Below are 23,178 nucleotides of genomic sequence, written 5' to 3'. Positions count from 1 at the left end.
AGTAGAAATTCATTTAATTAATTGAAAGAAAAGCAACTCACCGATAATAAAGCCCATGGTGACGTCGTCAGGAAATCGTATTTTCCGCCCGATACTAATGAATTTACCACCGCCGGCTATTGGTAACATTTTCATAGTGAGCGCACGACTCAGACAGAAGCCAGCGCCGCCAGTTGCGAACCAAAAAGAAATCTTCTCGCTCGCTGTCTTGTTTTTATGCGATGCTGTGGGGTACTGTTGTGAATAAAAATGTTTCATTAAATTTTTGGATTACATGTGAGCAATAATAAATAAATTTACACTGTCCAGATGTATCTCCAGCGGGGAAAAAATACTCGGCTTGCCGAGGTACCAATCAACTGAAGGGCTGTACTCGTCCAAGAGTTTGACCAAACGTGGAACATTCACATAGTTGTCGTCATCGAAATGGCAAAACCACCTGTAAGAAATTAAAAAAAAAGTGAGTTGTATATATGAATAAACGGTAAACGCTTTTCACATCTAAAACAACATCGGATGGCAATAAATGCGGAAATGTGCTCTACTATAACCGCGAGATCGCTCAATTATGTCATTCACACGCACTCATAATTGCATTCATTCGCTCACTTATGGCACTTCGCGTAGTTCGTTCACACATTTGAATTTGATACTTGTGCGATTGCGGCTAATGCCTGGTACTCACTCCTCTAGTTGTACTACAAATATTCATTTTAGTTAAGAGCTCCAACGGGTGACGTATGACTCTGGATGTTAACCGTTTCGCATACAAATACATATGGTTTGTTATATATTACGGAGTAGCAGGAAGTGGATAAACGATTATACATACATACATACATTCCTACTGTTCATTGGCATTCGGACAGATTTCCCAAATCCAAGTTAAACAGTTATTAGACATTTTCCCAGTATGTGTTTTTCGAGACATGATTTTAAGAATTGTGTGAAAACTTTTTTTTTTAACAGAAAATATATGTATTTATTTAAGGAAATGTATTTTATTCGAGGATAAAAATATCCGTTCCAAAGAGAGTAAATAATCACAGGTTGTTGTTTCGAAGGAAACGTCGGAGACTCTGTAAAAAAAAACATAAATGATCGGCGCGACGATTTAGGCATGTCAGTCTGCTGTTGCTGTAACGTCCCCGTTAGGGTGGTAAGATTTAGATAAGTTGTCATCGAGATCATAAAATGGTAGAGCCAGAAAACGTGCTGTTTCCACAGGTTCGGACCATGGGGCGAGGGGTGTGAGCTGTGTAGAGTTAGCTGGGCTCACAAAGAGGTGGTTAGTCATGCGGCGACTCGTTGCATGCTGGACATAGTATGTATGCGTCGATTCTGAATAAGTAAGTAATAAGAACAAAGCTGCGCAAGGGTCACTATTCATTCTAGCGGCAACACGAGCTCGACGTCTACAATGGGAACTTGTTTGACCCCAAGTACGCTATTCACTGAGATGGAGTCGGTGATGGTGTTTATGATTTCTGCGAAAACACCCCTGCAGAAATTGCTTGGAGTGGAGCTCTTAATGCTCTATAATTGGAAACATAACATATTCGATAGCAGACATCTAGAGGCATCCGGTTATAGTTCGGAGTGCAGTGTTCTGAGATGTCTGAAGCTTCCGCTTCGTCAGCTCGTCTGCCTGTACTTATATACGCGAATTCGTCCGACAGTTCTTAAGATGTCCCACTGAAATTTTGTAAACATCCTGGATATCATAAAGCTGTCTTACAAACTAAAGTATCAGAATCGAGTTCTTCTATAGGAAACTTTTTTATTTGACGAGATATCTTCACGAAAGTTGTCATGGGTTATTATCAAGGCGAAGATAGAATCTCCGAAGAAATTGCTTAGATAGAACGTTAGCTATAGAGCTGCCATATAAACTGACTGACTCGAGTTCAAGCGAATTAAGAGACAGCGACTAAGTTGGCTAGATCATGTCCTTCGAATGGATGAAAATAGTCCATCTCGGAAAGTATTCGACACTGTATTCGTCGGAGGAAGAGTAAAACCTCCACTCCGTTGGAAAAACCAGGTGAAGAAGGAACTGGTTACACTTGGAGTCTCCAATTGGTGCCAAACATCGAAAGGAAAACAACTGTAAACTCTAGTATAACCTTTTAAGCGGTGTCTACGCCAATATAGAAGAAGAAGAAGTGTGGTGGGTCCGCGAACAGACGGAGAGTATAAATTATGTTTCTGTTCTAATAAATAAGCCTGATCTTTATTTTCCCACGCTGCATGGCGCAACTGAACTGCTGTTATAAAAGTGTTGCAAAAGTGAATGTGCTACAATAATTACAGCTATATTAAATAAATATTTGTGGCAATTAAGAAATATTAACATTAATTATATTTCAAAGAAAAGCAACACCGTGCGGTTGACCAAGCAAAACTATTTAATTACGAATACACACACACACAGGTACATATATATGCCGCCTTTATTGGTTAACATTTTCCACACAATTGATTGGCTCTTTATAAATTCTTAATTATTGGCCACTTTAGTGAATGTTGTCATGCATTGTTGTTGCGAATTTGAACAGCCTTTATGAAAAAGCAATTATGTTCGATTACTATTAAAATTATGAAAGTTGAAAAAACCGTGGCTAATTTACACACACATATACACACCTACATGTAAAGCAGCAATAAGAGTACATATCCGTCAGTAGATACATATATATGTATGTACATATATGGTATATGTATAGTTGTGTTCACACGCAAAAACTCACAGACATTAAACCATTTAACGCCCAGCTTAATGCGTTTAATCAGTCGAAAGCCAACGCAACACTGTGTTGCAATAACAAAAAACACATGCGCTATTCGAGTGCAAGCGGAAAAATGCAAACAGGAAACAAGTGACAGCAATTGGAGCGGCATCATTAACAGCAACGCCACAGAAAAACACCCGTTTTTTTATTACGCTGCAAATGTTTCACGTTTTTGTTTTTTAACTTTTTATTGTTTTACTTTTGTGCAACAATATGTCGAACTAATTGCGGTCTGCCACATCAGTTGGTTGTAGCATAGCAATTGCGCTGAGTCTACAGTTAGCTAGCGGCCAGGGGACACGGTTTTCACCAGAAGTGGACAATACAATGGTATAGTTCTAAGCACCAGCGTCCAGCCACTTCGTTACTTAACTGTTGTGCGATGCCCGCTTGCGGACAATTTCTTTCAGTCGTGCGTTTCTCGGCTAGTAAGTGTTTGAATGCATTTTGCCCACTAATATCATGGAAAACAAGAAAAAACGTTAACTTCGTTTGCCTCGAAGCTATAATACCCTCAACAGATGCAATTTAAGCTAGGCCGGCTGTTACGCCGTACACAGACCTATTGGTCTTTAGTAAAGCTAGCGATGGTTCTATTTAAATTCAGGTGGAGTATTCATCAAGCACGACGTCAACGACCCTAAGAGCGTTTTGATATCAAAGCCTGATACTTCATATAGTTCTTGAACTGCGAAGCTGCTAGATATTTAGGATGTATGCCATATAATGCTGGACAATGGCTTAGAGGTGTTCCAGCATCTCTCTTATGCTTACTTGGGCTCGCACGAAGACCGTGAAGAGTCGATTCGGCGCCGTTCGCTGCAACTCGGACTGACATATGTAACGACTTGGCGCATTTAACGTCGAGATCTTAAATTGAAAGCGTACAAAACTCAACTTGTGTAAGAACTAAAGTCACTCGAACTTTCCAAGTGACATCGCTATGCTCTATGGACTTTTGAAAAGTTCTAAGAAGATCCGACGTGTTCGAGCCAAATTTTGTTCAGCGATCAGATCCATTTATGGTTCAATAGGTATGTAAACAAGCAAATTTGCCGTATTTGGGACGCATGATAACCGACTATTTGATGCCTGAATTTGAAGCTCATAATCTCGGCGACATTAGGTTTCAACAAGACGGCGCCACTTCACATACATCGCAACAATCAATGGATTTATTGATTGAACACTTCGGTGATCAGATAATTTCACGTTTTTTGGTGGTCCATTGGCCACAAACATCGTGTGATATTTGTCCATTAGACTTTTTCCTGTGGGGATATGTAAAGTCTAAGATCTCTATGCGCACAATCTCTTGAAGCAAAACATTAGGCGGGTCATTCGCCAGTTACCAGTCGAACGAGTCTTCAAAAATTGGACTCAACGGATGGACCATCTGAGACGTAGCCACCTCACGCATGCGCCTTCACTTCTCACGGAAGTTGGCTGCCAAAACTAAATTTATTGTAAACGAGTTCCTTAAGTCGACTTAATGAGGGCTTGAATTGTTAAATGCTATATAAATTCAGACTACATCTAGAGACAAGATTTCTTTAAGCAAACTTTTCATTTAACGAGCCTTGTTGCTAAAAGCTTCATTTCCTCCTTTTTATTAAACATGTGATAAGAATATCTACTTGTATCCGTTTAGATTGACACGTCGAATTGTCGAGCGCAGCTCATTTCATGGCACTTCGATTTTCTGCACTTCTGACGGTCGCTTGCATTGAACTTCACCCACTTAAAAAAGATGAGAGTGCGAGATACAACATCATTATCCGATTGTCCGATTGCTGTGCGTTGATAACGCCGTCGCCGCCGACTGCCGAAGTCTCAAACACAGCACTCGCCAACTGCGGACAGCCGCGTCCGTCTGTCAGCTGACAATGCAAACAGTTCAGTGGCCTAATTGAAGTATTAGCAACGGCAGACATCCTTACCTACATATATTATCTATATATGTATACATATATAGATTTGACAGTTTGTGGCCACAGTGTTGTTGTGATTCGTTGCTTTGTGTGGTTGTCAAATCGAAGCGAAATGAAACGCCGCCGAAATTGCACGCTGCCAATGCACCACTTATCGCTCTGTGGTCATCTTAAAACGCTTTTGCTGCTACCACAAGCGCTACTGTAGTTGTTGCCTGCTGCTGCTGCCTGCTGCTGTCATAACCACACTGTGTGTGATGTGTAACCAATTTATCGTTACTCCGATTTTTCGTTTTTTTTTTGCCCACATCTCCTTCGCTTTAGTATTCCTTTTGCAGAATATGGTTGCAAACAATTGCAAAAGCTTTTAACGGCAATCCTCTGTTCGACAAATATAATGGAGTAAATGCAATAACAACAGCAACTCAGGCATCCATCAGCTTATTTTAAACGTGGTCACATACACACTCACACACAAACAAACACTTTATGGCTGTACGTCAAGGCGACGCGTAAAACGTAAGTGTGTAGTCAAGTACTACATATATACCCCCTTATACATACATATGTATATGTATGTATGTGCAAACTTATATATATACACTAAGCACGTGAGTTTGCATTCATGGTGTGTGCATTCTCATGATAGCCTGCTGTCAATCAATTTTTATTATGTTCGCCGCACGAAGCTGCAATGCTTTCGGGATAAAATTGAAGCAGAAATGTGTAAATACCCATACATACGTTAGCTATATATATACCTATATATATGTATATATACATATATGCATTTAGATATTTTCGCACATGAGTGCATATATACACACTTAGCACATGATTGCCAGCTTTTTCTCGCTGCCTGCTCAATATTGGTTGCCAAGGCTTAGACTGTCGTGCTGTCGGCTTGGATATGTGGGGATTTCACGCAACCGAATCTAATTTGTAGCCAAACTCAAAAAAGTTCTATCCAATAGTTGCTCAAACTTTTTTCATAAAAAGATGACAGTGGTTTTTGAATTTGTGTCTCCTAAGTGCTACATATTGGTGGAACGTGTCCTGCCGTCATCAGGGCTAATGCTTTCAGCGGTATAACAGTATGTACGAAATACATATGTAAAGGGTTATCCATTTCGTGGTTTACTACTTCAAAAGAAAAATCACAAAAACTTCAAATTTAATGGGGTATGTTTATCATTCGAAAGCACATTCTTTAGCTTTTGTTAAGGTTATTTATTTCAAATGTCGTTGTCCATCCGCTAAGTTCAATTTGTAATGACTTGTTCGAGCATTTTGACTGGTAACTGGCGAATAACACGCGTGTTGTATTGCTCCAAGGCCGGACCAAAACGTGAAATTATCTACTCATCGAAGTGTTCTCTCCATAGATCGATTGATTGATGTGTTGAGTGGGAATTGGCGACGTCTTGTTGAAACCAAATATCGCCGAGGTCACGAGCTTCAATTTCAGACATCCAAATGATCCGTCAAAAGAAAGCTATTGAAAAAAGTACCTCTACTTGGATCACCCGTTGTACAAGGTTTGTCGCAAAAGGAACAGAACTTTTTAAATATAACTGTTTCTGGTGGCACCACCTATTGGTGGGTATATGTAATAAAAAGTTTGATCTCTTGTTGACATTTCCTAAAAATTTTAAGACAATTGGATAACTGCAATCGATGTTATCGATCAAAGAGTGACAGCAGCTCATCGGTCGTAAAATGCAAAGAGCAAATATTAAATTTTGTTTTAAACTTGGGAAAACGTTTACTGAAACGTTTCATATGATGAAAAAAATTTATGGTTATCAGTGCCTATCCCGTAGTAATGTGTATGAGTGGTTTAAGCGATTCCAAGGTCGTGAGGACCTCTGTGACGATCAGAAGACGGTCGTCTTCAGAAATCAGAAATAAAGACAATGCTGATTTGATTACGAGGGTATTGTACACCGAGAGTTCGTCCCACCTGGCCAAACGATTAATGCTGTGTTTTACCTTGGTGTTATGAAGCGTCTTTTGTGACGCATTCGTCGTGCTCGACCACAATACCGTGAGGCAGGGTCCTGGCGCCTGTTGCACGATAATGCGCCGTGTCATCGGTCGACGCTTGTCACTGATTTTTTGACAAAAAACCCCATATTAACCATTAATCACTCAATCTACTCGCCTGATCTGGCACCCTGTGATTTTTACCTATTTGGAAAACTTCATTTGCCCATGAAAGGTCACTGGTTTCAGGACATTTCAGCTATCCAAAAGGCGACGCGGTTCTCAAGAGCATTCCGAAAAATGACCTTAACCACTCATTTGAAATGCTAATTGACCGGGCTAAATGCTGTATCGAAGCACAGGGAAACTACTTTGAATAAAAAAATATAACTTTTGAAAAATATAATTTTGTTGTTGTTTTTTTAACAGTCCTGTTTCTTTTGCGACAGACCTTGTAGATATCATTTGGGTCGGTACTTTAAGTTACCCTAAACATCTGCAAAAACTCGGTTTCATTTTTAATAGAGCGAGACAAATTTGCCCCCTTTGGCTAGCTCGTCGGCTTTGCAGTACCAGCGATTCCATCCGGCATCCAAACGACTCTGATGATGAAGTAACTTAATGTTATTTCTAATTACAACAGACACTCTTTGACTAGCTTTGAGCGCAAAATTAGCGAGCTCAGCACTAACCAACCTGCAGTTAGGAGGGAATCCTCACCTTGCAGAAAGAGGCTTCACTTGGTAGCCGTATGTCTATCACAACCTTAATACCACCCACTTCTGCCTGAAAAACGTAACAGTGAACCGGTAGCCTAAAGCTAAGATTGATGGGGATCTCCTTACAGAAAACTTACCCTCCAACTTTCCTTTTCACTTTCAACCCATCCGTTAAACAGTTGACTGAGCCTTTTTTCCAAGGACTTCTCTACATTCGTATATTCCTAGTCGGTGTATGAGCTACGAGTAGCCTCTGCAACGCACTGATCCGAATCTTGAGGAGCAGTTGTAGTTGAGGTAGGATGGAGTTTAGACGAATCCTTGTTCGAACTCCTTTATATGCCCAGCTTCCTTATGTAATAAAGTGCACTTCGCAACAATACAACTGCCGGCAATGTTCACGGACGCTATGTATATGTAAAATGTACTTTAGTGTTTCCTGTTGAAGTAGTCCGAAGTGAACCCGAGAGGTAAGGAAAAGAGTTAAAAATATCGTCTCAGAACTCAGGAAAGTGTTTCGAAATATACATTTGAGAATAATTTGACATTTTAGCAAGGAGTTGTTTCCTGAGTTATTTGCCTAACCAAAGTAATCTAATTACACTCTTAAATTTACTTTCATTTTCCGTATTTCGATAACAGTGAAGGCAATTATATGCTAACATTACGTAAAAGGATTCCGTTTACTGCTTTTAGGCTCCCAAAATTAAATAACAATCTTCCTGTGGTGTTTTCTTTTTGTGTTTACTGAGACAGTGTTAATCAGATACTCGTTAGACCAAAGGTGCAATAGTTTTTAATTAATATAAGGTTCCAATACAGTTCGAACGATGTGCCTACAATGGTGCCAAATTATTGCGAAATATTTCCCTGCTATATTCTATCATTTCTTCAGGTTTAATAATTGAAGAATTATGTTCTATCATTTCTTCATGCGTTTTAATAGAAGCCTGCTGGTGATCTCTTTATAAACCAATGAGATGTTCAGTTCATTAAGAAATTTAATGTTCCTACGCGCAGAACGCATGTGGAGCCTTCACTCTCACACTCAACTCTCAACAAATGATTTAATATTAGATTTACTACAAATGTAGCACAATTTATAACCAGTTGAGCGCATGATTAATCTCTTTGCTAAATACCTGAATTCAGTTTCAATTCAATGAAATGTAGTCATAAATTCTTGCGCCAAACCAAAGTCTACTTCACATGCGTGTGCGTGTGTGTATGTGCTTATTATTATATTTGTAGATACACAGCGGTTTGATGTGGAATTATTCACTTCATGTAGACTTCATTATTTTTACAATAATGTGTTTTTTATTGACGCCTCTCTATTGACATAAGCTTGTGACGACGACGAGCGCAAACAAATCGCGCCACAAACGCCCGCGAGGAAGACCCGGGGCCGACACCAAATTTGTTAAAGACGCCCGCCCGCGCTTACTTGGGTCTTCATACGCAGATGCTTGTACATATTTATGTCGGTATGTATGAATATTTGTATGTTTGTATGTTTAAATGTATGTATATGTATGTTTCTATGTATATGCATGCAAGCGCTTGTGGTCTTCGATGTTCAAATAACAATCAATCATCATCATCGTAATCACCAGCGTTGCGCCTCAACAGCGAGGATTAACACCAGCTTGCCGAGACTGCGCACATACACACACATGCACATATACATATATATGTATATAACCGCACTAATGGACGCAAACCACAAAACATCAAACAGCCAGAATCAAACAAGGCAACAGTCAATATTTGGAAGAAGGCGAAGAAAGCAAATGAGTGTTTTTTAAAAGCGCAACAACAATGGGTAGCAGATCAACAACAACAAATTACACTTAAATGCGCTTTATCTAATGATGAGCTTAGAATGAAAGCAAACACATTTATTTGGTAGTCATATTCATATGGCTGGATATGCTCTCATGCATCTACATATGTATGTATGTAGAGTGAGTGGATGCCTAGAGATTGTGTGATTGTACAGGAGTCTATATACAAACAAACATACTTGTGTATGCTTCGAATTTGCGTTCCAACTGTGTGAGACATTTATTTTGTTGGTATTTCGGTTGTTGCGATCGAATCCAAGGCGAATTGGGATGCTACAAATCGAAGCGTTCGCGGCTGTCGCAAGCTGGAGTGAGTGCAGGAGATTTATTTCGATAAATCTAGTTTTATATGTACATATGTATGCATGTGTGTAGTTATGTGTTGTCTTATGTGTTTTAATGCGGCTTTGTTTTTACCGCAAATAAACAACGAAAATTTGAATGAAAAATATGAATCTTAAATGCAATCGTATTTAAATGATTCAGAAACCAAACAGAGAGAAAATTGAACCGCATAAACAACAACAACAGCTGATAAATTACTCAGCCACACCTTTTGGTGCCGAATTTTTAAATTGGAATGTCCATTTAATCCGCTCAAGGTATGAGTTATTCAAAACTGACTTATGGTTCAATTCATTAGCTGTGGCACTTTGAGATTTTTCATTATTATTACTGCTTTTTTCTAGCTTGAGAGCTAATAGAATTTATTAAACTGCAAGATTTGAAGAAACAATAAACTTGGCACTTTAAAAATAAATTTCACGCTTTCAAGATTAAACAGATTCTTAATATATTGAAATTTACACAAAATAAAAAAATAAAAAAAAATGTTTTTTTTTTTCAAAAAAATCACTTTTAATTAATACATTGCTTAATAGAAACAACGATTTAGTACAGAGAGTTGACAATTTTAATATATCACGTGATCTTTATGCTTTAATAGCAAATATGTACATATATCTGTCAAATTCGAAATATAAATAAGAGTCCATTTAATAACCAAACGAAGTTATAAGGAATCAAATTTCAAATATCGCTTTCGTGATATACAAAACTTCACATTTTGAATACGAAATACATTCGCTATTGGTGTTGTTTACAGTAACATAAAATATTCATCCACGCCAAGAAAACTGAATTAAATCGCGAATATTTTCGGGCGATTATTTTTTACAACTATCTCCAATATGGATACAAGTAGTGCATATAAAAGCTTATGCTAAACATATGTATAATTGCCGTGCATAAGCTTTCTGCAATTCGTGTAATATGTGCTTTCTGGACTATATCAACCGATTTTACAGAAGTATTAGCCAGTATGCCATCCATTGACATGCCGCACTTTTAGTGATTTTCAACATAACCTTTGTATGGGAGGTGGGCGTGCTTATTATCCGATATCTTCCATTTTTGAACTGTATATGGAAATGCCTGAAGAAAACGACTCTGTAGAGTTTAGTTGACATAGCTATAGTAGTTTCAGAAATATGTACAAAAAACTTAGCAAGGGGCGGGGCCACGCCCACTTTTCCAAAAAAATTACGTCCAAATATGCCCCTCCCTAAATGCGATCCCTTGTGCCAAATTTCATTTTAATATCTTTATTTATGGCTTAGTTATGACACTTTATAGGTTTTCGGTTTCCGCCATTTTGTGGGCGTGGCAGTGGGCCGATTTTGCCCATCTTCGAACTTAGCCTTCTTATGGAGCCAAGGAATACGTGTACCAAGTTTCATCATGATACCTCAATTTTTACTCAAGTTACAGCTTGCACGGATGGACAGACAGACATCCGGATTTCAACTCTACTCGTCGCCCTGATCACTTTGGTATATATAACCCTATATCTGACTCTTTTAGTTTTAGGACTTACAAACAACCGTTATGTGAACAAAACTATAATATTTTCCTTAGCAACTTTGTTGCGAGAGAATAAAAAGTATCGGCAAAGATAGAGGAGAGGAACAATATCATCATAATGTGGCAGCAGCGGTGGCAATCCTCATCCAAAGGGCGCTGGTGTCACAGAGTTATTCCGGACATAATCTCGTGGATAGACAGACGACAATCCTGGATTTCCATCTGACCCAAATACTTAGTGGACATGGATGCTTTAGAAGCTTTGACATTAATCCAAACTGTTCGATATGTACAGAGTATATAGAAGATAGTATTATTTTATTGCCCTCGCTTTTCAAATTTAAGGGAAAAACTGAAAACCACACTCGGTGGTACTTTTACGGTCGCCGCAACAATAGAGGAGACTTAAATGTCCCTCCCACGTTCTATGGGAGAATCTAAAGTTGGGAGTATTTTAGGTTTAGCGGATTAAAGTTTCGTACTCCGACACATCATCCGTAACAACTGCATTTTTGAGCATCCAAAACATCGATTTGATGTGTCCGTACAGATCTAACTTGACACGGAGTGACTGTTATTTATTCCTGTACAATATAAACTAACTGTAAAATATAAACTAACTGTTCAACAACGCTTACCTACACGTAAAGAGGCGGTTGAAGCGCTCAAGTCGTGTTGAAGATACCCAATAAAACGATTTTCGATGATAGATATTTATTTTTGTTCCCTAATCTCCGAAATACTTATAGTTAAAGGCAAACCTCATATCTACGCAAAATAGTCCCTCAGTTTTTGAGTTATCGACCTGAAAGTTTGAATAAATCCTTTTTCTTAAACAAGTTGCTCATTTGTCGGAACCTTCGAAATCGGTCCAATATAGCATACAGCTGTCATATTACATAAAGTGAAAGATCAAAATTTAGTTTTTGTAAGATAATTTTAACAAGTGAAAGATATTATAGTTCTGGAACAGCCGAATATGACATTTTCTTCTTGGTTTCATAGCATTTTGCACTCAATAGAAGTAAAAATTATCATCGATACGCATATATCTGCAATCACGATTGATTTACCAAATTTTGGACTGTTTTTTGTGCAAAAAAGTATTTTTCGAAGTTTTAATGTTTTTCGAAATTTAAAAGTTAGCGACTGGGGAAGTTTTAATACCTTTTTATTCGAGATACAAATGCGAACATGATTTTCGCGTCAAAGTGTCAGTTTTGTATAGCTTACGAGTGTACGAAGTGCATTAAAAAGCAACGGAAATTTTAAAATTTCTTGGGTTTGTAGATTCCAATCGTTCTAATTGTATCGTATGTTATAGCAGCCGCAAAGGTTAAACACGTTTTTATGAGCTTGGCGATTTTCGTTTCTTATAAGCTCATACTTCGTTTGTTGTTCGTGAATTCTTTGCCAAAAAACTATACTGCCACGATGCGAATGCCTCCATTTTCGCCAGCTATGACTAAGTGTGACTTTTTCCTACATTTGAAAATAAATGGAACCTTAAGGCGCCGTCGTTTTACAAAATTCATCTATCTCGCTATTGCTGAAAGAATTAAAGGCTATCCTAAAAAGCGAGTTTTTGAAGTGTTTCGACGATTAGTAGACTGTAAGTTTTTCGAAAATATATTTTCGCTAGAGTTCACTATGCAAAAGTAAAGTACAAGAAGACAGCGGAGTAGCAACCTGTTCACATCGTACTAATAGAGAGAGTGATTCTAACAACCGCGCACATTTTCTCGCGTATTTCCTCCCAAAATTCGTAATTTGTATACTGAAGTTTCAATAGACTCGATTTGAGTTATTAAAATGTCACAAAATATAATATTTTCACACAACTGTAAATAAAAATGAATTGTATGTAAAGTAAAGCATCCACAACAACAAACATACAAGCAACTAATGAGACTTAAAATTCATGTCATTAAATATTTATACCAACAAATCCACATTACTCGCGAATTTGCTCTTGAAATGTGTCTGTATGTACATATGTACATAAGTGTAATGGCATGCAATTTTGTCAGCGAACAGTGACGGCAAATAAATCGGCACACACATACATAGTATGTATGTGTATATAATGCATTTATGCGACTTATTTGGAGGCAAGTGGCAATTGTTTGAAATTGATTATAATCCGCGCGCCAACACAATAGTGTTTAGGCAAACCCCAATCACACGCACATACACTCACTACAATACACACATAAGCAGAGCCAAGTAGTCACCACGAAATGTGGAGCACATTATAATTGAGACAGAACGGATGTTGCGCCAACAACAATAATAAACACATTAACAGACGCATATACAATATGCTCACATACACACACATACATACATGCACGACTAGAAGCACTTGTTTGCACATTTGCGTGCTGATATTTGATTACCAGTTTGACTTGCTGAGCTGCGGTGCTCCCCGCCCGCTTCGTCAATTTGCCGGTAGCCGTTGTTGTTGCTGCCACTTGTGTGCCACCGCCGCGCCGCACAATCTTCAAACATCATTGTTGACAAAATTAGCGGCGTCACCCGCTCCAGTCAACGGCGCTGTCTGAAATGTAGCAGACTAATTTCGTAATCATGCGGTGGCATTGATGCTGTGGGCGCTCGCACTGCTTCTCCGCCAGCGTTGTGGAAGCGGCTGTCACTGTCTGCATTTGTGTGTGTGTGTGCGTGTGTGTGACATTGTTTGTTGATGCGACAACGACGAGCTGCCATGGGTGACCTTACAGCCACTTATTTAATTCAACTAGCTTGTATGTACATATGTATGTATTTATTATTGATGCGCGACAGTTGTTGTATTTGTTGTTTCAATTAACATTGTATGTTTGCTTGTTGGTGAGCGTTATTTTTCCTGCTATTGTGGGCATCTTCGCCGGCATAGCTCCATCTGTGCTCTTGATACCTTCAATGTGTGGAAGGAAAGTGTGTGTGTGTGTATGTAGAAGTCTGTGTTTATGCGTAAATTACAATGCATCCGCTTCGTGCTTGCTCTTGCGCCAACATGCGTGTGTACCTTATTGCTTTTCTGTTGGAAATCGTCAAAGCCGCAGCAAGTTCCTTGATTATGTCCATAAGTGGCACCAATTCAACCCGGCGGTGAGACAAAACGGAAGAGCTGCCACTAAATACCGTGAAATGGCTATAGATACCGTTAGATACACGCATATGTATATATGTATAGGTGCGTAGATGCCCACATAGCTGGTGTTGGCTGTGTGCGGCATAATTGAGCAGGAGTGAAGCGGTTACTTGGGAATGAGCGACGTTATAGCTGTGAGAACCGTTTGATGGGAACCGATATTAAATCACTCGCTGTTACTCATAAACGGCATTTAATGTCACAGCGCTCAATGGTGAAAACCGCAATTTTATCTAGTGAAACCGCGTGTAAGTATGACAGACAACTTAGGAAGCCTAAAAATGTGCGATGCAAGTTCGAGTTGTACGAGTACGTAGAGAATACGTTGCTTTAATTTCCACGATTTTTATACGTTGTTACGGTGTAAGATTTTTCACGACAATTAACCTAAATTAGCTGAATATAAGTATCAAACACGTGTTTAATTTGACAGCTGGCTTAACAAAAGAGCACCTCTTTAAACACTCTCTATCTAATATAAAAAAGCTAAGTTGACAGTTCATGGACGCATAAAAATCCGGGTTCGTTCCGGTTACGTAGACCCGACTGTTGTGGGAACGGACTTAGACATCTGGTAGTTTGTCGCAGTGCTTCTTCTTACTCAACCAGTTTTGGTGTTCAACCATCACATTATTTTAGCTCATATATGCCGCTGCTAAAAGCTACCAGTCTCAAATTGGCCGACAAATAGCCGACGACCCACTTCTAAACGCAACTGAGATCACAAAAACTCCATTGCCGCGAAACTTAAATTTGAAGCTTCTAAAAGCTGTGTCAGACAAAAATGCTGCCTTATTACAAGGAGTAGTAATAGTTTTCGCACAGCCGGCTACTCAATTAAAGGGGTACATGGGTTTACGGGTTTATAAAAATTGATTTTTTTTATTGTCTTATTAAATTCTACAAAGAATACTGTCCTATATTTTCAAGTTGATCCGCGTAATAGTTTCGGAGATAGAGCCTTGAGGACTTGTGCACTCGAGGCTAGCTAAAAACGCGTTTTTCTCGAAACTGTGTTTTTGAAGTCGATTGGCAAGATTTATCGAGAACCACTCAACTGATCTTCATGAAATTTTCTTTGAGATACAATTTCTAAAGACTTGGATGAAGGAGTTTCTTTTCCGATTACAAGTATTTGAAAAAAAGTCGCGAAATTTTCAGTGAAGCTTTAATTATTTGTAAAACTGCCTGTCGAAAATCCAATTTTCAGTGTTTTTCTATGTTGATTAACGAGCTTGTTATACTTGCTTGTGTTCCGCATTTTGTGTTTTTTCGAATGATTAAAAATCATCAGCTGATTGCTATTTTATCATATCACACAACCTAATTTACAGTGTGGACAACAACCAGCAGAGTAATACACAGCCAAATTTAGCCAGCCAGATTCAGTTTGATTTCAATTCAATTCAGAATTAATGTAGTAAAGTAAGAATATTATTTTGTATGCTAAATCGGTCTAAATTAGCGCTTTAATCGATAAAAGGCCGGTTAATTGATCAACGAACTCCTGTGCGGAAAGGCTATAACATTAGAAAATATAATAACCAATTAAGAGCGCAGACCTCCAGCGGTTTCACGGCACAATAATTTGTGATGGAACCTGTAGAGATGGTAGAAAAACGGTAAAACAGACTTAAGGGAGCCAGTATCAAAGTCTGAGAGAAGACCAAATTTAGGGATGATCAAAAAAAGGTTATCTATAAAAGTTCTGCTGATATCTTAAGTTGTAAGCATACATATCCACACTTTGAATTTTCGCTTCACATATCTCGTATGTGACTTTTGTATTCGAATTCAAAGTAATGTTATTATGACTACCAAATAATCGTTAATTGGAGCTTTTATATCCTTCACAAGTGTATTTTTATGGTATAAAAAGGTATGTAAAGATATTTATCTTGATTTTAATCGGTCAGTTTATATGACAGCTTAATACTATAGTGGTCTGATCTAAACAATTTCTTCAGAGATTACACTTTTGTCTTGGAAAATAATCCACGTCAAATATCGAGAAGATATCTCGTCAATTAGAATGTTTTCTATACAAGCTTATGATTCCGATCGTTAAATTTTACAGCAGATATATGATATAGTTACCCGATATGGACGGTTTCGATAAATGAGCAGGGTTTTGGCATTAAAAGAACGTGTACAAAATTTCAAATCGATATCTTAAAAACTGAGGGACAAGTTTGCGAATACACAGACGGATGATTATACCGACCCAGCTCCTCATGCTGGTCATTTATGTTTATATAAATGGCATATATATATATATATTTTCATGTATATTTGTCCATATATATTCTGTGGGCTTTTCGACGCTTCTTTGTGGATGTTACAAACTTTGTGATAAACTTAATATACCCTTTTCAGGGTAGATATAATCACCAAGCGCCATAAAATTTGGAACGAGCTAATGATAAAAATATGCGAACTTGATAATACAAATGTAGTTGTCCAATTCTATTGTGACCTCATAATAAGCTCCCACTGAACGCTTCTTCCTCTGCAAGGTGACCAGCCATTGTACATGCTGAGCGTGTATGAGCGCAGGCGAGCTTTGTCAGCGGTACGTGCTCAATGCAGCTCAACGCAGACAAAAGCTGCTAGTGTAACAACGCAGCAGCTGGTTGTCTGACTGAAAATAATTCACAGGGTAGTTGAATATGTCATCAATTAGGCAAACGTGAACAAAAACACATAATTTCACTTCGAAATGTACTTGTATGCAATTGTAGAAGCATGAATGTGCGCATATGTACTTATATACTATATACTTATGAAAGTAGCTAACAATGAAATTATTACCCATATTTATATTATTCTACATATGTGTGTGGCCACGCAGGCCACGCTTTAATTGTCTGGCGCACATTTGATTCATTGTCAATGGGGTCTTGACGATTGTGCTGGCGCGGATGTCAATTGTTGTATAACATTTGCGTCAGTTGTTTATTTTCAGGCTTGAAAACGTGCCATAACCCAAACTAGAAGTCATGCATATATGTATTTACCTGGGCTATTCGCGTACACACGTAGTAATGAGCTTTATGTGAATGTGTGAGTAGATTTAAAATTCACTTTAATAGAGGTATAAATAATTTCTATTTGTATGATCGTCTGATAAACGTCTTTTGTGTGCACTTTTTTTAGCACAGTAATTGCGCTTGGTCTTCACTGCCATGCATAGGGATCTGAAGATCCGTATAAGAGTCTCTTAACCCAGACTGAACTATACGCACGAACCAAATTTCGTTAGCATTTCTTCTCTGGGTTTCTAGGTACAATCTTTTTTGAATGCATGTCTTTGCACAGTGGACCTCGTTTGGCACACCGCAAATGACATTCGTTCACAAAAGCCGCAAGTCATAAGATCAGGTTTTCATCCGAGAACAGTTCGTCTGACTATGCCGAATATTGAAATAATTTGTCGAGGCTAACGTCAATTGAATTGCTTTTTCCTTTTTCTCATCAACTCTAAACCAACGAGAGCTTGCTTTCTCCTAACATTAATATAAATTGTGGCTAAGGAAAGTCAAGATATGATACATTCACTGGTGTCTGATTTGTATTCTGGAAACTGAATAAATAAGATTGTTATAAATAAAGTAGGCGTAAAAAGTAAAGCAAAGTTCCTGACCCTTCGCTTTATTAAGTTATAGCACTTTTAGTAGTTTTCAACATAACCGTTGCATGTTGAGTGACCATTTTTACCCTCATAGGTGATGCGGAAAATATTTATCTCCTTCTAGTCTTCCTCCACATGGACTTTTCAAATGCAGTGGAAAGCTTCCTCTTCCTCTGCTTCCTCCGGCGGGTACTGTATTTTCATCTATTCGGATGACATGACCTTGGCAGCAGAGCTCCTTCTCTTAATTTGCTGAACTATTTCAATGTGTCATATATTTCCTACAGCTCATCGTTTCATCAACTGCGGTATTCGCCGTTGCCAATCCGTAAAAGACCATAAAGACCACAGAACCTTTCTCTCGACAACTCGTAGCGCCAACTCATCAGATTTTGTCATTGTCCATATCTCTGCGCCATATAGCAAGGCGGGGATGATGACTGACTTGTAGAATTTGGTATTTGTTCACCAGGTTGTTCGATGACAGGAGATATATTGTCTTGCTCTCGTTCACTACCAGACCCTCTCCAGTCTGGAGAAATCAGTACTCATGGTGCGATTATAATGCCAGCAGTGGTACACTTTTGTAAAAGATGATACCTCCTCCATTTTGCACTGCAGCTCGAATTATTTTCTCCAGCAAAAGTTTGAAGAAGTCGTACGAAAGGGAGTCGCCTTGTCTGAAACCTCGTTTGGTATCGAAAGAAAGGAGAGGAGAGGTCCTTCTCGATCCTGACGGAGTTTTTGGTATTGCTCAACGTAAGAGAGCAGTGCATAAAGGCAGCTCCTTTTTGTGCTGTCAAAAGCAGCTTTGAAATCGACGAAGCGGTCGTGAGTGCCTATTCTCTTTTCACTGATCTTTTCTAAGGTTTGGCGTATGGTAAATATCTTTTCAGTTGTTGGTTTTCTAAGCCTAAAGCCACACTTTTAAAGTCCAATCAGTTTGTTGACGGTGAAATTTAATCTTTCAGTAGTTGGCGCAGATTGCGGGGTCTTCCTTTTTGTGGATTGGGCAGGTAACACTTGAATTCCAATCGTTGGGCATGCTTTCGTCCGACTATATTCTACAAAGAAGCCGTGTTTGAATAGCTCGGCCGGCAACCCATTGGCCCTCGCCGCTTGTCGGGCAATAAGACGTCCGCTTTAATGTCAAAAAACATTTAGGTGAACAAAACTACAGTATTACACATTGTAGCAACATGTTGCGAGTATGCGTATAACAACATTTCTTCAGCTATTTGGTTATGATACTCTACATAAATCAATTTTATAGATCCGTCAAGCGAGTGCTACCAGTTATTATGCCATTTTGCTGAAAGTTGACTGTAATTGATGAAATTAATATTTTAAGTACATGCCTTGGCCAAGCTTTAATGTCACTTATTTCCTTGTATTTCGTCCTTCAGATTGAATGCAATTTGCACAACCGAGTATGTTGGAGAATTTCGCCCTACAGTTACAAGACTCCGGTAACATGTATGCATACCACATATGTATGTAACTTGCAGCAAGCACTTGGCGTTGGTCGAGCATCAACGGGAGTTACGACACCAGTCAGTCAATGCTAACAGCTGCAGTGTGAAGGAAAATACAGCAATAGTCGTAACTCCCAGCTGAGCCTGGAAAGGCGTTCAATTGCTGCCACTGCTGTTGCTGCAGCTATGCTCTTATAGCAACACGACGTAATTACCGGCTACGTACCAGCTAATTAACCTCTTTTTCTCGCCGTACTTGCTGTGGCACTCACTTGTTGTTACTGCTACTTGAACAAAGGCTGCTTGCCCGAGGCTTAAGGAAGGTGAAGTCCTCGAGGGCCTTAAAGTGCGAGTGCATAGGGACGGGTGCCCACAGACTTTTAAGCGCGACTTAGGTTGAATGCCACTTGATGCCACCGAAGGTAACAAAAACAAACATAGCAATAACAAAAACCAGATTACACCTGCCACAACCTTAGTAGTGGAGCGTGCAACAGCCAGCTACAAGATGCACAACTCATTCTACATATGACTGCCATGAGTACTAGTTTGCGGTGCCAGGCTCCTGTGTTTGTGGGTTTCCAAGATGCTTGCACTTGTTTGGCACTTGGCGTACGGCTGGGCACACTTGCCGTCACAACTGCAATAACAACAATGCTTAACGTTGCAGCGGCTACTGGCGGTCATCAACTGCGCAACCGCTACCAGGCCCACAGTTTGCTTTGGTGCGATGCCAGGAAAGGAAGACTGGCAAGAAGAGTGCGTTTGTGAGTTACCCGCACACTTGTTTTGCGGCTCTTGCTCCGCTTCGATTTCTCTTTGCTAAAGTTGTTGTTGCTGTTTGGTGGCATGTGTACAGCGGCGACTCTAATTCCGGCTACCACAAGCCAGTTCATGAGCTAATTCCTTAAGCTCATATTAGGTGCACCGACTGTTGGCAATTGCGCGCACATACAGACACACACACACCCACTCAAAGACTGGCAAACACGCATGCGATTCCTCAAGTTGCAAGTACAAATTAAACGTACTCTTATTGCTGTGTTGCGTGTCCGATGAAGCGCCACGAAATAATAGCAAATTGTCAACGACTTTAAGTCAGCAAGTCCCTTAGCAGCGAAGGCTGGAGGCGAGCGATTTGTAGCGCCATTCTGTCCTGCGCTTGTGGCAACTAATTGCGGCGTTTGATTACCGTTCTAGCGTTGCATTGCGCGGCATTGCATGCCACACAGTGTCCTGCGCATTCCGGCCAATGCAGAATTATTTGTTGCACATATTAATTTGCCTGTCGCAAAATGCGCGCAACTGCTGATTGTTGGCTGGCACCGTTACAATAGCAAAGTACGGCCAGCGAGTTGCATACAGCACTAATTACAATTTTATGCCTTCCGTCGGCAGCCAGCATTATGGCTCCCTCTCTCACCACACCTCTCCCTCTCGCACCGCTTACTTTTTGCCCCTCTTTCTGCATCACATGGCCAACCGACCGCAGCAGCATTCCAGCAGCAGTAGCATATGAAGCAACCAAGCGCACTAAACCACACCACCGACGACCACATTTGCCACCAGCCACAATAGATGGCTGCTGCACCGCATTGATGGTGTTGCTGACGGCGACAGCGGACGACTGTACCTGTGACTGTGGCGTTGATGGCATTCACATTTTATGAAGCGTTTCTTTTTCTCGCTGTGCGACACTATCAGCGTGGCCGCGAGGCGTAGCTCTTGTTGTGTTTTTTTTTTGTTGAAGTTTGTGTTTTTGCGTCTGTTGATTGCTGTTTGATTCTCACGCATCGGCACTAAGAATTGGAGCACCGGGCATAGATTACCAGTTGCTGCAGCGGCAGCGACAGCGGCAGCGACGTTGCCGCCGCAATCAAGATCGAAATGAAAACGTTGGAGCTGATGAAGTTGATGGAAATGCACTCACTTACTTGCTTGGCAACTGGTGGTGGTGTTGCTTGATTTGATGACCGCCTCTTCCGGTTGGCATTTGCAGTAATTGAAAAACATAAAATCTGTGCTTAAGTGGTTGTTGTTAGGGGAAATGGAGTTACGCCGTTGAGTAACTTCATCGCAATTGAGTGCTTAAAACAAATTTATGTAAAAACACATACACTTTTATAAGCGAGAGTCAGGAAACTTGAGGCTTTACGAAGATCAAGGCTAAAGCTGCTTATGATTGCCACAACTTTACTTATTATAATCATAATGATTAAAGATGCCTACAATTATGGAGGGATCATAAATGGAACTGTGATCTCAAAATAAAACGATACGGCTATTTCTAATGAAAAAGTGTTATCTCAATATCATATGTGATTATATTGATCCACGTGCGATCTTTCATCAGCCATCTAACTTAACCTAACCCAAACTATATTGATCCACGTTAGGTCCAAACTCAAACTGTTTGTAAATTTACAGATTGTTCACAAGGAAATACAAAATCCCGCAGGTGCATCTACCAACAATGGAATGAACGCCTGCTTCTTCTTCGGCCTGCTATCTAGTTAAGTATCTAAAACTAGTCTTAAACAGGCAGCTCTCGTGGAAATCCAACAGTGAGGAAAGAGTAATTGCATTGTAAAACCCGAATGTGGGAAGAACTGACACTTAATCAATTGAATGTGGAGTTGCCCAAAGTACGGTAACGGTTTAAGGTGGACCATGAACCCTACCAACTTGGATAGTTTGTCTATTCCACACTGTCAATTGGCGCTAAACAACGCATTGATTTGATCCGCTAAGCTCTTGAGCCGTGGGGTGAGACTGTCGTTAGGAGGTGTCCACGTTAAACACACATCGTATAGCTGCAGGGGAGCCATTGGTTAAAGCTTAGAACTCTCACCAGAGGTAGTTCTTTGCCGCTATAAAACCATTCTACTGATGGTTGAGGCGCTGGACCAGAACGTATTTTAGAGCGAGGTACGGTAGGGAAAGATTTGTCGGTGGAGAAACTGTAAGGCTTATAAGCTAGATAGAAATGCTACTTCAGTCTCAATAACTGCGAAATGGAAACAGGTAGGAGATTCGTTGTCTTCTTGTGGTTCACTACTGTAATGTTGGGCTTCAGCAAGCTATGTTGAACTACCAACAGCTGTTTAATCGATAGTCCCTTCTGGCCTAGGGTAAATCGTACGAGGCCTAGTGAACTCTTCGCTCTCATCAAGGTCCACATTTCAAGGGTTGAGTTCTTACTGGACACTATGCGATTGGGATCCATGAGAAACGAATGAACATCTTACTGGATGTCAGCTGCATCAGCTGTTTGGAATAATATAGGGTAGAATCAGCTCAACACTCAATATCAAGGGAAAAATATCTCGGATATCATATTTTAAATATCCACATGAAATAGCGGAAATAGAAGTAAAACACCTAGCAAATTTTCGAAAGTTTCAGATTCACCAAATCAACGATATGCCTAAGGCTTTTTTAAGTACAATCATTATTACATGCCTACAAGTGGATAGTCTCATAGGTTTTTGAGCCACCTCCGACTGTCTGATGGTGTATTGGCAGGGTAACACTACACCCCAGAAACCGTTATATAATGAGAATTCTCCTAAGTCGGTGCTTAGATTAGCGGTGGCTTTATATTTTAACTCGTAACAATATACGAAAAATAGCTGAGCGAAATTAAAACGTATTGCAGTCGATTCATATATGCTATACATATAGTACAGCAAATATTTGTGCATATAATTGTAAATTTCATATTTCCTGCATTATTTTCACTTTGAGCATTTCTCCTGCACATACTTTCGTCATTTTTTT

The 23,178-nt window shown here is 39.6% G+C and overlaps 1 protein-coding gene across 2 annotated transcripts in view; it reads right to left on the bottom strand.

Moving 5' to 3' along the window:
• Positions 1-23,178, bottom strand: part of LOC120778076 (fringe glycosyltransferase) — a 118,302-nt gene that overhangs the window by 1,903 nt on the left and 93,221 nt on the right. For both annotated transcript variants that reach the window (XM_040109769.1, XM_040109768.1), the window contains exons 5-6: positions 301-439; positions 42-234 (exon numbers count right to left, since the gene is read on the bottom strand). In XM_040109769.1, coding sequence (XP_039965703.1) covers positions 42-234; positions 301-439 — 332 coding nt within the window. The remainder of the gene's footprint in view (positions 1-41; positions 235-300; positions 440-23,178) is intronic.

This window comes from Bactrocera tryoni, chromosome 5, assembly GCF_016617805.1.
Source record: "Bactrocera tryoni isolate S06 chromosome 5, CSIRO_BtryS06_freeze2, whole genome shotgun sequence".
In the NCBI taxonomy this organism is placed as follows: Eukaryota; Metazoa; Arthropoda; class Insecta; order Diptera; family Tephritidae; genus Bactrocera; species Bactrocera tryoni.
The sequence above is the reverse complement of the archived record's forward strand: the minus strand, read 5'-3'. Positions and strand labels throughout refer to the sequence as shown.